Below are 17,514 nucleotides of genomic sequence, written 5' to 3'. Positions count from 1 at the left end.
GTAAAATTTATCACTCTCTAACTATCTGTTTAAAGTATCAGAACTTCCACACTGATATACAATAGAGTTAGAATTCATTGACATGGTTTTGTATGCTTTTGAAATGTTTGTTGTATGACATTATTGTGGTAGTGTATCCAAACATGAAAAGGATTAGTAATTCACAATATCCTACTGATCATGAGAGCTTAAGCTTTTTGTTGATCCTTTAATCATTCTATATGCGAATAACGTCAGGCTAAACACTGTAGGGGTCACAAAGTGTGACCTTCTAACAATTATTCTTTTTAGAATAAAATATATGCTTCCTTTTTGAAGGGAAGGCATTTCAAAGTACGCTGCGATGGTTCATGCCAGTCCTTTCTTTGGTGGTACCCTCGGAAGGAAATCTTTCCAGGTTATTCTATTATTCCTTCAAAGGACCCGAGTTTTGTAAAAAAAAAAAAAAATCGTCTCGCGTTTTTTTTTTTCGGGGGCGCGTTAAATCCGCAGTGAAAAGATTAACCATCTTTTCACCTTTGATAATCTTTCAATATCGTCCATTGTTTCTCTACCCAATATATATATAATATATATAGATATATATATATAATATATATATATATAAATATATATATATATATATATATATATATATATATATATATATATATATATATATATATATGTGTATATATATATATTATGGACATTTTGCGTTTAAAATGAGTTTTTTTACAGAGTAAATATTATAGAGATCTTTTTTATCTTTTGGATTCTGTCCAATTTTGTAAGTTTCGTTTACATGCTCATAAGTTACCCCTAGTTACTATTCTATATTCCGCACTCCGGACACGTGCGTATCCAAGAAACAGTTCTATACCAGTATAATTTAGCGATTTATATATAAATATATATATACATATATATATATATATATATATATATATAATATATATATATATATATATATATATATATATATATATATCTAAGAGGTGAAAAGAGGGGAATGGCTAATAATATGTTTAAAATGTTTTGTATAATAATAAAGTCACATAGCTCTACTCGCCTAGAGACAAGGGGTGGTACGCTGCAAGTTCACATTGGAGAAAAAGGTATTTGCTGAACAAGCAACTTGTCTCAGAGGTCGTTCCCCCGTTTGCGAGGCATGTGCATTCGTTTGTACGCGTATTACAGGCCTACTGGTTCAGGGTACTTGTGGAAGACGCATTCTTTGTGCAAAGGAGATAACGTCAATTGGTTGCTCCGAGTGTCGGGAGAAAACGCCCATCGAAAAGGTAGGACACATTCTATAAAAACGTAGAAAAACTGTTACATTTTGGAAGAGAGAGAGAAGTGTGAAAATACTCTCTTTACGTAAATACTTTGAAAAGAGTGGTGTGGGGGATATGTTTTTTATACCTATTATCTTTATTACAGATGGGTCCGATTCCATGGTTGATTAGAAACGGGATTCTCTAACCTGACTAATACTAGACAAATAATATGACTTTTTGGGGTTTGAGAGTATAACCTTAGTCAGGAGGGTAGAATGTTATCTTACTGGTTTCTTTATGGGTAGATTTGGGTGTTTATGCCATTATGACTTGTTAATCATTTTGTTCTTTGTTATAACCAATTGCTTTGGGAAATAAATAGTATTTTTATATTTACGCAGTCTTAATAAGCCTCGTGACATCTTACAGACAGGGCACCGTTGGCAACAGGTAAGAGTTCCCAGTTTGTGTAGTTAGGGGAATAAGAAGGGGATACATACATACATATATAATATATATATATATATATATATTATATTATATATATATATTAACCCGCTAAATTACACTGGTATAACTGTCTTGGATACGCACGTGTCCGGAGTGCAGATATATGAATAGTAACTAAAGGTAAATTATTAACATGTAAACGAACTTACAAAATTGGACAGAATCCAAAAAGATAAAAAAGACCTCTATAATATTTTCTCCATAAAAAACTCATGTTAAACGCAAAATGGCCATATAATATGTTACATTAACGGGCAAAATGTTATAAAAGAAATTCGTCACTGTAGCCCAGCCAACGGAAATTAATTTTCATTGCTAAGAATCTAACATCAAGTGCAATGCATCCAAAGGTTTGTGTTGCATGTAACGTTAGTATTAAATTACTGTCTACTCATATGTACATGAGTAACAATAAAATTAAGTGTAACAGCCAAATTGCCTCTAATTTTTTAGTGGAAGTACCCTAGTTACAATGACACCGTTCTTTCACGTTCGTTGGACCTCTGTTCTCTTTTTGTTTTTCCATTTTTATATGTTTTCTGTCTCTTTATGTTAACGTAACGTCTGTTCAGTTTTCAATTTTTTTTTGTTACATAATTAGCCGACATGTGTGCATGATATATGTTTTCTATGTAGGAGTGTAACAAGAAAATGAAAATAACGACCAGATTAACTGAAATCTTCAATGGAGGTACAAGAGTGCAATACTACTGCGCTTCAAATTCAGCTGTTTTCTTTTTTTTTCCTTTTTTTTGCAATTTCTATGTATTCCATTATCTACGCACAGTTGATTATATAAAGAAAAAAGTCATGAAACTGGCTAATTATTATACATCGTACTTTACGAAATATACAGTTTAATCTTTAAAAAAATTACTGAACAACATTAAAAGCTAAATAAATGTACCAATGCAATAGTTTCAAAAGCAAAAGACTGTGAGCGAATCTGCCTCCACCCAAACACCTGACGACACCTCTCATCACACCTCCCCTCCCTCTCCCCCTCCCCCACCTCCCCTCACCTCTCCCTCTCCCCCACCTCCTTCACCTCTCAACAATCAGCCGAATGCCAACAATGATATTCCCATTGAACCAATCAGCATAGAGAAATGCTCAGCTCGTTCACCTGGATGAGCAGAAGTAATTTTTTGTTCCCTTCCATCAAGACATTTTGATCTTCGCTTCGCACATCCATCAACACATGTGCACTTTTGTTTACAATTGTGTCATTTGGTGTCAATAAAACTACAAAAACGCTTTCTTGCCGAGTAGATTGATACCTTCCCTTTGGTATTTCACATAGTTCACAAAAGAATACCAGTTAGTGGCTTATTCAAGCTGTATTGATATTCAGTATGGTAGAATGAAGTGGAAAAGATCCAGGCAACAAATAAATAAATTCACATGAATATTACCTATTTTGTCAGCATAGTTCACTTTTCGGGAATCCTACATAAAGTAAAAGACAGTCCGTTAGAAGGAACAACAGGCTCCTATTTCAAAGTTTACAATGATAAAAAATAAATGCATCCGGAAAATCGCTAAAAATGCGATTGCCGGGTTGTATAGAAACATTTGCATTTGTATTTATAAATGTTGCTAGGTAACTTGGCATCATAATACTGTCCATTGTTGTTGTTGTTGTTGTTGTCTTTTGTTTTTAACCATTGAAATCCTTTTACTGTATTTTAGCTGCGAATATGCTGCAACATTTTCATTCAAGATTGTACATTTTTACTAAAATTGTCCTATAAGTTATATGGTTTTTATTATTCTTTTTTTATTGTACATGTTAATATAATTTTTATTTTTGCTGTGGTTACAGCTAACGTCATTTTTACCTAACATATAGTAAGCTATTGCTAACTACATATTTCTTACAAGGCATTAATTTCATATAACTCTCACTTTTAATGAAATGGTTATTGCTCGTAATGATTAGGCTTCAATAAATGCAATAATGTTTCCCTGATGGCATAAATATTCAATACTAATAAATCCATTACCAAAAATTACCATTTCTTCTTTTTTAAATAAACATTAATATATTTGGTAAAAGCTTCATGGGTTTTCTTCAATGCCTCCTTCGCCTAGAGGACAAGTCCTAACATATTCATTTAAACAAACTTTAGAAAACATCTGTAAAATAGATATTATAATTTCCTACGCCTATTTCATTGGCAAAAAACCGACATCAGCAATAAATCTAAATTTAAGTTACTAGGAAGCTAAACAATCCGTACATTAAGCTGAATCATGCAACATATTTTCCTCAATGTCACGAGAACAAACGGTGAAACTTTCTTGGCTGTCGAGTATAAAAGATCGCAGGAAAGGCCTTCCTGCACACTCTCGCCCAGCAGTGGCCAAAGACAACACTAGCAAGCAACAATGAAGTTTCTGGTTGGTATAGCCTAAGCGAAAAGTTTATCGAGGCAATATGTGAATTACTATACAATAGCTTCCTCTAACGGCCGAATCATAGATTTGGTCAAGTGGAATATTTCATCAATGGTTTCATAACTGTAACGTTTTGGCTATTTCTTACATAATCTTTGGTATCTTATTTGATATAACTCTCTCTCTCTCTCTCTCTCTCATCTCTCACACTCTCTCTCTCTCTTTCTCTCTCTCTCTTTCAATTTACTGATTTAGACTATTCAAATGCAGCAGAAAATTTTAATATTACTTATTATTTTTTTTCAGTGTTTTGCACCCTATGGGGCTTTAGCTTGCGCTTCCGAGATAGAGAAGCGAGAGGCGGAGCCAGGTTATGGAGGATATGGCCACGTGAGCCACCATCATCGTCCTTCCTATGGATATGGCTATTCTAATCACTATCATAAGCGATCTGCTGATCCAGAGCCTGAGGCTAAACCTACCTATGGCTATGGCTCTTCTTTTGGGTATCGGCCAGTAACTTATGGCTACTCTCACCACTATCACAAGAGGTCTGCTGATCCTGAGCCAGAAGCTGAACCTACCTATGGCTATGGCTCTTCCTATGGGTATCGCCCAGTCACTATGGATACTCTCACTGCTATCACAAGAGGTCCGCTGACCCTGAGCCAGAAGCTGAAACCTTCCTATGGCTATGGCTCTTCCTATGGATATCGCCCAGTCACCTATGGCTACTCTCATCACTATCATAAGCGATCTGCTGATCCTGAGCCTGAGGCTGAACCTTCCTATGGCTATGGCTCTTCTTATGGGTATCGGCCAGTCACTTATGGCTACTCTCACCGCTATCACAAGAGGTCTGCTGATCCTGAGCCAGAAGCTGAACCTTCATATGGCTATGGCTCTTCCTATGGGTATCGCCCAGTCACCTATGGCTACTCTCACCGCTATCACAAGAGGTCTGCTGATCCTGAGCCAGAAGCTGAACCTTCATATGGCTATGGCTCTTCCTATGGGTATCGCCCAGTCACCTATGGCTACTCTAACCGCTATCACAAGAGGTCTGCTGATCCTGAGCCAGAAGCTGAACCTTCATATGGGTATGGCTCTTCCTATGGGTATCGCCCAGTCACCTATGGCTACTCTCACCGCTATCATAAGAGGTCTGCTGATCCTGAGCCAGAAGCTGAACCTTCATATGGCTATGGCTCTTCCTATGGGTATCGCCCAGTCACCTATGGCTACTCTCGCCACTATCACGGATAAGAACATCGTCAGCGCAAAAGGTCTACTGATCCAGAGCCAACGGCAAGACCTTCTCCCAGTTATAGGTTCGGTCATACCTATAATTATTCTCGTCCAGTCTACCACCGCCCATCCTATAACTAATAGCCAAAGAGGAAAGACACAGATGTCTATAACTAGCAATAGATTCAAATTTTTTGTTAGTTCATGAATGTTCTACAATTTCGACGAAATAATAAAGTATTAATATACAAGTCATTTTTATTTCAGTGCTTCTCTTCACGTTTCTCTTCGGAATTTATTGCTACAAAAGATGTAGGAATTTTGAATAAGGATATTATCATTCCTGAACAGACTGAATGTACAATAATGTTTTTTATTGCATTTGACTAGCTCTAAAACCTATTCCTAGGAAATGCTATCAGAGGCTGTTATCAACCCCAGTCACAAAAGAAGTGCTAGAACTTAATAAGTTGACGAATTTGCACCTGGAGAAATTATAGAAATCCCCCATAAAATGCATCAAATTACAACTATAGGGGATCTCATTAGGAAACCAAGCATTAAAAGGTGGGTGAAGACAGAAAAATTGAGGAAAGAAACTTTTCAAAATTAAACAATACCATATATTAAAACATCAGCAGTTGCAAATGTACATCGATCTTGCGTGTGTCAAGTAATAGCTACCAAATAATCAAGCACGAACATTTAGATACGAGTTTTAAGTGGTTGAGTAATAACTACAATAAGACTGATCTATATTCTAATCTATAATAACTTTAAAACTTTCATTATTTCCCTATGTTATGTATGTATGTATGTATGTATGTATGTATGATGTATGTATTGTATGTATGTATGTATGTATGTATGTATGGCTGTATGTCTGTATGTAGACGAAAGTATGTATAAAGGTAGTCGGGGGATACAGATCAATTTTATATACTATGATAGTATTGTACCATAGTGATCAAGTATATAAAAGATTTGCTTTAAATAAAATAAAATGATTTAAAAAATTGCACTGATTAACTAGTACGTAGATATAAAAATATCTAAAAACTTTAATAAAGGATGCTTCAAACTACTTTTGTGTATTCAGTGCTTCACTAACACAATGGTAACCAACAATATTGGCAGCTACCATAAAGCGCCAAAAGCCTAAGAATTATGTTTTCCATAGTAATCTTTTACTTTACCATGTATCCTTTATGTTTTTTTATTCATCTGCACTACACTTAATTAAAGATTTCTGTTTTGTAGTTTATTAATTTAGTCATTACTTTCTGGCCAGTTGTAATTGTCATTTGTTCTGTTTTCAGGTCCCATATTTATACGCTGTCATGTATTATTCTATTTGTATACTCTTATTTTGCATCCCAAAAGAATACATTTAGTATGTTAAATAACAGCATAGAAATATGGAATGTAAAAAACAGAACAGCTGAAAATTAAAACTGACTAGGAAGTAATGACCAAATTGAAAAACCACAAAACAGGTAATATCCTATAAGTGTAGTAGATATACATAAAAAAATACAAAGTGAAAAGGTAAAGTATTAATAGTATTATGGAAAACCTTGTGCTCAGGTTTGTGGGTTCTCCGTGATGGCTGCCAATATTGGTGGTCACCAAGGTGTGGCGGTGAAGCATGGAATGCACAATAATGTCAGCTGGGCTCCTTTTGGCTCTTATATGCACAAAAGCAATAGGAAGACCCAGATCATATTAAAACAATGTGATGAAAGGACGGAGATGGGCGAAGATTTGTGAAAGACGAAAAAATTTAATGATTGAGGTGGGGGATTTCATGAAAGGTTTTCCAATTAATTTTATTGTTTTTGCTGCAGCAGATCCTTCGTCTGCGTTTGTTATTATCAGTAAACTTAAATATTGTTTTTGCTGAGAAGCACTAAAATAAAAATGACTTGATAGTATTAATACTTTATTATTTCGTCGAAATTGCAGAACATTCATGAACTAACAAAAAATTAGAATCTATTGCTAGCTATAGACATCTGTGTCTTTCCTCTTTGGCTATTAGTTATAGGATGGCGGTGGTAGACTGGACGAAAATAGTTATAGGTATGACCGAACCTATAACTGGGAGAAGGTCTTGCCGTTGGCTCTGGATCAGTAGACCTTTTGCGCTGACAATGTTCTTATCCGTGATAGTGGCGAGAGTAGCCATAGGTGACTGGGCGATACCCATAGGAAGAGCCATAACTATAGGAAGGTTCAGCTTCTGGCTCAGGATCAGCAGACCTCTTCTGATAGCGGTGAGAGTAGCCATAGGTGACTGGGCGATACCCATAGGAAGAGCCATAGCCATATGAAGGTTCAGCTTCTGGCTCAGGATCAGCAGACCTCTTGTGATAGCGGTGAGAGTAGCCATAGGTGACTGGGCGATACCCATAGGAAGAGCCATAGCCATATGAAGGTTCAGCTTCTGGCTCAGGATCAGCAGACCTCTTATGATAGCGGTGAGAGTAGCCATAGGTGACTGGGCGATACCCATAAGAAGAGCCATAGCCATATGAAGGTTCAGCTTCTGGCTCAGGATCAGCAGACCTCTTGTGATAGCGGTGAGAGTAGCCATAGGTGACTGGGCGATACCCATAAGAAGAGCCATAGCCATAGGAAGGTTCAGCCTCAGGCTCAGGCTCAGCAGATCGCTTATGATAGTGATTAGAATAGCCATATCCATAGGAAGGACGATGATGGTGGCTCACGTGGCCATATCCTCCATAACCTGGCTCCGCCTCTCGCTTCTCTATCTCGGAAGCGCAAGCTAAAGCCACTAGGAGTGCAAACACCTGAAAAATTATAAATAATATTAAATTACTGCTGCATTTGAATAGTCTAAAACAGTAAAATTCAAAGAGAGAGAGAGAGAGAGAGAGAGAGAGAATGAGAGATAGAGGAGAGAGACGAGAGAGAGAGAAGAGAGAGAGAGAAAGAGAAAGAAGAGAGAGAGAGAGAGAGAGAGAGAGAGAATAAAATTGAATGAGATACCAATGACTACTTTAAGAGATAGCCTAAAATTTACAGTAATGAAAACCATTAAACATAATATTCAAGTTGACTAAATGTATGTTTCGGCTTTTAGAGAATTTTTTGTATAGTACTTCACATATTGCTTTGTTAAACATTATACTTAGACTATACCAACCAGAAACTTCATTGTTGCTTGCTGATGTTATCTTTGGCCACTGCTGGGCGAGAGTGTGCTGGAAGGCCTTGCCTGCGATCATTTATACTCGAGAGCCAGGAAAGTTTCACCATTTGTTGTCGTGACATTGAGGAAATTATGATCTGTAGGAGGCTAGGAGCAGGTATCTTTCAGCTTAATGTACGGATTGTTTAGCTTCCTTGAAACGTTGCGTTACGTTACTTAGGAAATGATCCATTTATAGCTGTTTCCTAAAGTTCAAATGAATAAGTGACGACTTGTCCTTCAGGCGGTATTAAGGAAAATCGATAAAGCTTTCACTAAATATATTAATGTTTATTTCAAATAAGAAGAAATGTTAATTTTTGGTAATGAATTTATTTGTATTGAACATTTATGCCTCAGCGAAATATAATTGCATTTATTGAAGCCTAATTATTACGAGCAATAACCATTTCATTTATAGTGAGAGATATATGAAATTAATGCCTGGTAAGAAATATTTAGTTAGCAATATCTTACTATATCTTAGGTAAAAATGACGCTACCTGTAATGGCAGAAAAAATAAAATGAAAATTAACCCCATCTACAAGAAACAAATAGATATATAAAATACAAAAAATATAAGTCATTTGAAAATTTTAGTAAAAATGCACAATCTTGAATTAAAAGTTGCAGCAGATTCGCTGCTAAAATACAGTAGAAGGATTTCAATGGTAAAAAAGAAAAGACAAGAACAACAACACAATGGAAAGCATTATGATGCCAAGTTGCCTATTAACATTTATACAACAACAACAACAACAATGGAAAGTATTATGATGCCAAGTTGCATAGTAATATTTATACAACAACAACAATGGAAAATATTATGATGCCAAGTTACCTAGTAACATTTATACAACAATGACAATAAAGGAAAGCATTATGATGCAAAGTTGCCTAGTAACATTTATTGAACAACGACAACAATGGAGAGTATTATGATACTAAGCTACCTAGTAACATTTATAAGTACAAATGTTGATGTTTCTATACTCTTGAATTCGCGTTTTTAGCGAATTTTCGGATGCAAATTTTTTTTCCATCCTTGTCAATTTTGATATAAGAGGCTGGTTTTCCTTTTAGTGGACTGTCTTAACTTTATGCAGGATTCCCGAAAAGTGAGCTATGCTGACAAAATTGGTAATATTTATATGAATTCATTTATCTGTTGCTGGATCTTTTCCACTTCACTACACCATACAGATTATCAGTTCATCTTGAATAACCACCAACCGGTATTCTTTTATGAACCATGTGAAATATCAAAGGGAAGGTAGTAATCTACTCGGTAAGAACGTGTTTGTGTAGTTTTATTGACACCAAATGACACAATTGCAAATAAAAGTACACTTGCGTAGATGGATGTGCGAGCGAAGATCAAAATATCTTGATGGGACCACAAGAAATACTTCTGCTCATCCAGGTGAACAAGCTGAGCATTGTCTCTTTGCTGATTGGTTCAATGGGAATATCATTGTTGACATTCGCCTGATTGATGAGAGGTGTGGGAATGGGGTGGTGGGGTTAGAGGGGAGGGGGGATGATAGGCGTCGTTACGTGTGTGGGTGGAAGCAGATTTGCTCACGGTCTTTTGCTTTTCAAACTATTGGTACATTTATTTAACTTTTACTGTTTTCAGTTTCTTTTTTTTTTAAGATTAAACTGTATATTTCGTAAAGTACGGTGCATAATTATGAGCCAATTTCATGACTGTTTTCTGTATATAATCAGCTGTACGTAGATAATGGAATACATAGAAATTGCAAAACAAAAAAGAAAAAAAATGAAAATAGCTGAACGTGAAGCGCAGTAGTATTGCACTCTGGTACCTCCACTGAAGATTACAGTCAATCTGGTCGTAGTTTTCATTTTCTTGTTACACTCCTACATAGACAGCATATATCATGCGCGCATGACGGCTAATTATGCAACAATGAATAATGAAACAGACTTTATGTTATATAAAGAGATAGATAATGTCAAAATATATATATATATATATATATATATATATATATATATATATATATATATATAGATAGATAGATAGATAGACGGTGGTAAAATATTTAAGTTTACTGATAATAACAAACGCAGACGAAGGATCTGCTGCAGCAAAAACAATAAAATTAATTGGAAAACCTTCCATGAAATCCACCACCTCAATCATTCAAATTTTTCGTCTTTCACAAATCTCAGCCCATCTTCGTCCAGCCATCACATTGTTTTAATATGGTCTGGGTCTTCCTATTGCTTTTGTGCATATAAGAGCTAAAAGGAGCCCAGCTGTCATTATTGTGCATTCCATGCTTCACTGCCACACCTTGGTGACCACCAATATTGGCAGCCATCACGGAGAACAAACCTGAGCACAAGGTTTTCCATAACACTATTAATAACTTTACCTTTTCACTTTGTATTTTTTTATGTATATCTACTACACTTATAGGATGTTACCTGTTTTGTGGTTTTTCAATTTGGTCATTACTTCCTAGTCAGTTTTAATTTTCAGCTGTTCTGTTTTTTACGTTCCATATTTATATGCTGTTATTTAACATACTAAATGTATTCTTTTGGGATGCAAAATAAGAGTATACAAATAGTATAATACTTGACAGCGTATAAATATGGGACCTGAAAACAGAACAAATGACAATTAAAACTGGCCAGAAAGTAATGACTAAATTAATAAACTACAAAACAGAAATCTTTAATTAAGTATAGTGCAGATGAATAAAAAAACATAAAGGGTACATGGTAAAGTAAAACATTATTATGGAAAACATAATGCTTACGCTTTTGGCGCTCTATGGTAGCTGCCAATATTGTTGGTTACCATTGTGTGTTAGTGAAGCACTGAATACACAAAAGTAGTTTGAAGCATCCTTTATTAAAGTTTTTAGATATTTTTATATCTACGTACTAGTTAATCAGTGCAAGTTTTTAAATTATTTTATTTTATTTAAAGCAAATCTTTTATATACTTGATCACTATGGTATAATACTATCATAGTATATAAAATTGATCTGTATCCCCCGACTACCTTTATACATATTTCGGCTACATACAGACATACATACATGCATACATACAGACATACATACATACATACATACATACATACATACATACATACATACATACATACATACATACATACATAAGGGAAATAATGAAAGTTTTAAAGTTATCGTAGATTAGAATATAGATCAGTCTTATTGTAGTTATTACTCAACCATTTAAAATTCGTATCTAAATGTTCGTGCTTGATTATTTGGTAGCTATTACTTGACACACGCAAGATCGATGTACATTTGCAACTGCTGATGTTTTAATATATGGTATTGTTTAATTTTGAAAAGTTTCTTTCCTCAATTTTTCTGTCTTCACCCACCTTATAAAGCTTGGTTTCCTAATGAGGTCCGCTATAGTTGTAATTTGATGCATTTTATGGGGATTTCTATAACTTCTCCAGGTGCAAATTCGTTAAAGCGCTTGTTTTCGACCTACAGAAGGAGGGAGGCCGTTCGTCTTCCTACAGCATACTAGTCTATACTGGAAGTTGCAGATAAAGAGGGATATTCAAGAATCCAAAATGAGAAAAAATGTGTCTAGTGTCATTTGAGATGAAGCGTGATAAGACTTTGCTAGGCAGGTGCTAGCAATTTTTGGTGGTTGAGCTTCTGTGAGATAACAGGGGTTATAATTAATAATATGTTTAATATGCCAATGTGATGTGCTGTGACCTTTTTGGAATGCGCAGAACAGAGCCAAAGCAACGACCTGAGGAAGCTGATATTTCATTTCTGGGATGGCGTGATATGAAAATGCTTAGTTAAGGGAGTCAAATGCCTTTAGAAACTGGTTGTAGCCAGTTACATGGGGCGTTGACGAAGTGTGCATTCATATGTACGTGCGCGCTTCTTCCATTGATAATGGTATCATTAGCCAAGTCTATGGGAAGACTTGCAGAGAGATCCGTGGGAGGAAGGCAGAGCCACGATGGCGAGTGCCAGTTTTTTTTTTAAACTGTGAGTGATATTCTGGCCTGGGAATGGGTAAGTGTTGAATTACTTTAGCCAAAAGGGTGGCTTGTTGATTGCTTGTAAAATGTCATATTTCATTTTAGCTGTTAACTTTGTCTTTAAACTTATGTGTGCCAACGAGTGTGTTTCTCGTGTCTTTGTAACAGACGATTCTGGCAAGGGAACTAAGTGTTCTGGCAAGGGGGGACCGAGAGTCCCGTATGGGAGGAGAGATAATTGGTGTGACAAATTACTGATTAAGACATTTTAAATACTGGGAGTTTAGCTGAGTTGGTTAGTCTGTGAGACTTGGATTATTATCATTCCATTGTTGAATAAATATTATATTTTTATATAACTTTGACTCTCTTTTGATTACCTGTCAAAATGGAGAGAGAGAGAGAGAGAGAGAGAGAGAGAGAGAGAGAGAGAGAGAGAGAGAGGTCGCGAGTCGAGAGAGAGAGGTCGCTTGGGAGAGAGAGAGAGAGAGAGAGAGAGAGAGAGAGAGATTGTGTGTATCAGTTTGCCTACCGCTTTGGTTTCATGCATACCAAATAAAAAACGAGATTCATATCTCGTTACACATTTCAATGGAGATCTTTCACATTCACAATTGATCCCTGATCACATTTTCTGCCGAGAGCAACCTCATTCATTGAACAGAAGCAACAATACGCAGTTAATATGCACCGCTGCCGAATTTCTCAGTTCCAGAGGAAATTTATTCCTCACACCATGGCCTATGAAACAGCCTCCTAAGCATATGCAATTAGAACTTCAGAAGTTCAAGCAAGGATACAATGTATTGCCACTGTCATAAAATCAGCAAACTTACATTTTTAAACCAGTATATATATATCATCATTGGTTAAGTTGATTGAATTCTAACTAGAATAAAAATGTCTATATTCTAAAGTATTAAGGGTTTGTTGCATGAATTAGATTATTTAGCGAATAGGACATAAAGATTATACAGTAAATCCCATTAAGAGGAACTGACATTTACAGACATAAGACATATAACGTTAGCAATTTTAACGAAGGTTATACAGTTTTTCTTTAGTGGCGTCATCTTAGATACAAATCTTAAAATATTCATTTGAACTTCAGGAAACTTTCGAAACATGGCAAGTGGCTTTCCTTTAAATGCATAATCCTTTGTCATCACCATAAAAAAAATAAGCTACCTTCAAGGTTTACTTTAGCATTGAAGCTAAATTTAAGCTTTGTGGAAGTTTAAACGTCCTGAACAGTTAGCTGATAGATTTCTGATCAAAGCCTATTAAGGATTTTGTAACATTTTTCTTGACCGTCGAGTATAAGATCGGAGGAAGGGTTTCCCAACACAGTCTTGCCCTGCAGTAGCCAAAGACAACATCAGTAAACAACAATGAAGTTTCTGGTTGGTATAGCCTAACCGTAATGTCCATTCATCAAAATTGTTTAGCCAAACAATAGGCAAATAACTATTCATTAGCTTCCTCGTAACAGCCGAAATATGCATTTAGTCAACTGGAATATGCCTTCATTGTTTGGCATAAATGCAATATTTGGGCTATGTCTTACACAATAATTGTTGTTATATTATATATTATAATTCTCTCTCCTCTCTCTCTCTCTCTCTCTCTCTCTCTCTCTCGACTTAGTTATTTGAACTATTTAAATGACGAGTCAATTTAAAACTGTATAATGTGTTTCTTTTATGTGTTGTTACATTACATTATCTCTTCTGAAATAGCTAAAATTTATTCTTTTCAAAACCCATTATAAAACATTACTTATTATTTTTCAGAGAAGCGAGAGGCAGAGCCAAGTTATGGAGGATATGGCCACGTAAGCTATCATCATCGTCCTTCCTATGGATATGGTTATTCTAATCACTATCATAAGCGATCTGCTGATCCTTAGCCAGAAGCTGAACCTTCCTATGGCTATGGCTCTCCTTATGGGTATCGCCCAGTCACCTATGGCTACTCTCAACGCTATCACAAGAGGTCTGCCGATCCTGAGCCAGAAGCTGAACCTTCTTATATCTATGGCTCTTCTTATGGGTATCGCCCAGTCACCTATGGCTATTCTCAACGCTATCACAAGAGATCTGCGATCCTGAGCCAGAAGCTGAATCTTCTTATATCTATGGCTCTTCTTATGGGTATCGCCCAGTCACCTATGGCTATTCTCAACGCTATCACAAGAGATCTGCCGATCCTGAGCCAGAAACTGAACCTTCCTATGGCTATGGCTCTTTTTATGGGTATCGCCCAGTCACCTATGGCTATTCTCACCGCTATCACAAGAGGTCTGCTGATCCTGAGCCGGAAGCTGAACCTTCCTATGGCTATGGCTTTCTTATTTTGGGTATCGCCCCAGTCACCCTATGGCTAGTTTCTCACCGCTTATCACAATGAGGTCTGATGATCCTGAGACCAGAAGCTGAACCTTCCTATTGGCTATGGATCTTCATATAGGTATCGCCCAGTCACCTGTGGCTACTCTCACCGCTATCACAAGAGATCTGCTGATCCTGAGCCAGAAGCTGAACCTTCCTATGGCTATGGCTCTTCTTATGGGTATCGCCCAGTCACCTATGGCTATTCTCACCGCTATCACAAGAGGTCTGCTGATCCTGAGCCAGAAGCTGAACCTTCCTATGGCTATGGATCTTCATATAGGTATCGCCCAGTCACCTATGGCTATTCTCACTGCTATCACAAGAGGTCTGCTGATCCTGAGCCAGAAGCTGAACCCTCTCATAGATTTGGTCACTCATATGGTTACCCCAGCTACCACCCAGTAATTTACGGATGAAAACATCATCAATGTAAAAGGTCTGATAATCCAGTTCAAACAGCGAGACCTTCTTCCACTTGTAGTCATGGGAATACCTACATTTATTCTCATCTACTCTACCTTTGCCCTTCCTGTAACTAATAGCCAAAGAGGAGGACGTAGATGTCAATAGCTCGCAAAAGATTCTTATTTGCTGTTAGTTCATGACTTTCTGCTACTTCGACGAAATGATAATGTATTAGTACTACATAAATCATTTTTATTGCAGTGACTCTCTTTACCTTTCTCGTCGGAATTCATTTCTGTAAAAGATTTAGAAATCTTCAATCACGAAATTATCATTCTTGAACAGACTGAATATACACAAGGATTTATGCAAGTTCTAGTTCTGCAATAAATCCTAGGAAAGGTTTTCATAGGCTATTATCAACCCCAAACACAAGGGAAGTGCTAAAACAAAAATAATAAATGTGTTTGCACTTAGGAATGTTATATAAATCCCTTATAAGATCAATAAACTTTCAAGGATAGAGAAAACAAGGAAGAATTATTTGGAAAGTTAATAGACTTAAAAAAGGTTAATATGACACATTCCTCTTCAAAGAATGTTTTTTTTACTCAACTATACATCAATTTACCAAAATTTCTGTTTGTTCCAAGCACATTTTATCTTTTTTTACTTATTCATATTTTGTTTCACCACATCACTTATGTATACTATCTAAAAACTGTGGGGGACGACATTTAGAAGCCAGGTTTTTTAGGGTGACGGAAGACCGAAATTTGTGGAAAGCAACTTTTAAGATTAAATAAAACAATATATCAAATCATTAGCAGTTGCAAATGAGGAATGATCGTGTGTGTGTGTGTGTCCAGTAAAAATCACCAAAATGTCAAGCAGGAAAATTTAAAAACGAACATTATAATGATAAATAATAACTACAGAAAAAGTTATCTGCAATCTAATCTATAATGGTTCTTTATTAGTATGTGCATCGCGTGTATTTAATGTTTCACTGCCACACCTTGGTAACCTCCAATGTTGGCAGCTATCATGAAGCACCATAAGCTTGAGTATAATGTTTTCCACAATATTATTTTTATTTTACCGTGTACCCTTTGGGCTTTTTTTATTTATCTGCATTATACCTACTATTAATGATTTCTGTATTGTATTTTTCTAATTTAGTCATTACTTTCTGGAGATGTACAGGAATATGTATACTATAGTGAGAAAAAGTGTTAGAGAGACAGGTAGATTTGAGATAGGAGTTGAATTATACCAAGGGGCGGCACTTAGCCTATTCATCTTCACCATCGTGATGGATGTAATGACCAAGGATGTTAGAGAAGCAGTGTCACGGTGCATATTATATGCAGATGACATTGTTTTGTGTTCAGAGGGGAAGGAGGAGTTGAGGTTGGAGAGGTGGAGAGCTGCACTTGAGGAGAGACGAATGAGAATAAGCAGATCAAAAACCGAATATGTGTGTTCCAATATTACTGAGGATGGTGGAAATAGTATAAGATTGGGTGGGGAAGGAATAAAGAGATTACAGAAGTTCAAGTACTTGGGGTCCATATTAGAGGATAGTGGAAGCATGGACCAAGAGGTGAGACATCGAATTCAGGCAGGATGGAATAACTGGAGGTCTGCATCAGGGGTCCTCTGTGACAAGGTTTCTCTGATATTGAAGGGAATGTTTCATAGGACGGTGGTCAGACCAGCAATGTTATATGGAACAGAAACAGCAAGTATGAGGAAAACAGAGGAGAAGAAGATGGATGTAGCAGAAATGAGAATGTTGAGATGGATGTTGGGAGTAACAATGGAAGATAGGATCAGAAATGAGTATGTAAGAGGATCGGCAAAGTTAGTTGAAATATCAAAGAAAATACAGGAGGGAAGCCCTCGATGGTATGGACACCTGTTACGAAGAGAGGAACATCATGTTGGAATACTTACAATGGAAATGGAAGTGTGGGGTAGAAGGAAGAAGGGGAGAGGGGAGACCAAAAAAAAGATGGCGTGATTGTGTAGGGGAAGATATGTTATGGAAAGGTAA

General features: G+C 36.3%; 3 protein-coding genes across 3 annotated transcripts; 2 read left to right on the top strand and 1 right to left on the bottom strand.

The window, feature by feature from the left end:
- The first annotated feature begins 4,160 nt into the window (after positions 1-4,160).
- On the top strand, positions 4,161-5,668 carry LOC135218126 (uncharacterized). Its single transcript, XM_064254273.1, has 2 exons — positions 4,161-4,172; positions 4,476-5,668. The coding sequence occupies exons 1-2, from the start codon at positions 4,161-4,163 to the stop codon at positions 5,433-5,435; spliced, it is 972 nt and encodes a 323-aa protein (XP_064110343.1). The 3' UTR covers positions 5,436-5,668.
- A 1,678-nt stretch (positions 5,669-7,346) lies between these two features.
- LOC135217976 (uncharacterized) lies at positions 7,347-8,644 on the bottom strand. The gene is made up of 2 exons (XM_064254099.1): positions 8,587-8,644; positions 7,347-8,230 (listed from the first exon to the last, which is right to left on the bottom strand). Exons 1-2 carry the CDS (start codon positions 8,596-8,598, stop codon positions 7,577-7,579), a joined length of 666 nt encoding a protein of 221 aa, XP_064110169.1. The 5' UTR covers positions 8,599-8,644; the 3' UTR covers positions 7,347-7,576.
- An 8,126-nt stretch (positions 8,645-16,770) lies between these two features.
- Positions 16,771-17,481, top strand: LOC135218125 (uncharacterized). Its single transcript, XM_064254272.1, has one exon. The coding sequence runs from the start codon at positions 16,771-16,773 to the stop codon at positions 17,479-17,481; it is 711 nt and encodes a 236-aa protein (XP_064110342.1).
- The last annotated feature ends 33 nt before the right edge of the window (positions 17,482-17,514 follow it).

This window comes from Macrobrachium nipponense, chromosome 9 (assembly GCF_015104395.2).
Source record: "Macrobrachium nipponense isolate FS-2020 chromosome 9, ASM1510439v2, whole genome shotgun sequence".
Lineage (NCBI taxonomy): Eukaryota > Metazoa > Arthropoda > Malacostraca > Decapoda > Palaemonidae > Macrobrachium > Macrobrachium nipponense.
This window is presented reverse-complemented; position numbering and strand designations above follow the sequence as displayed.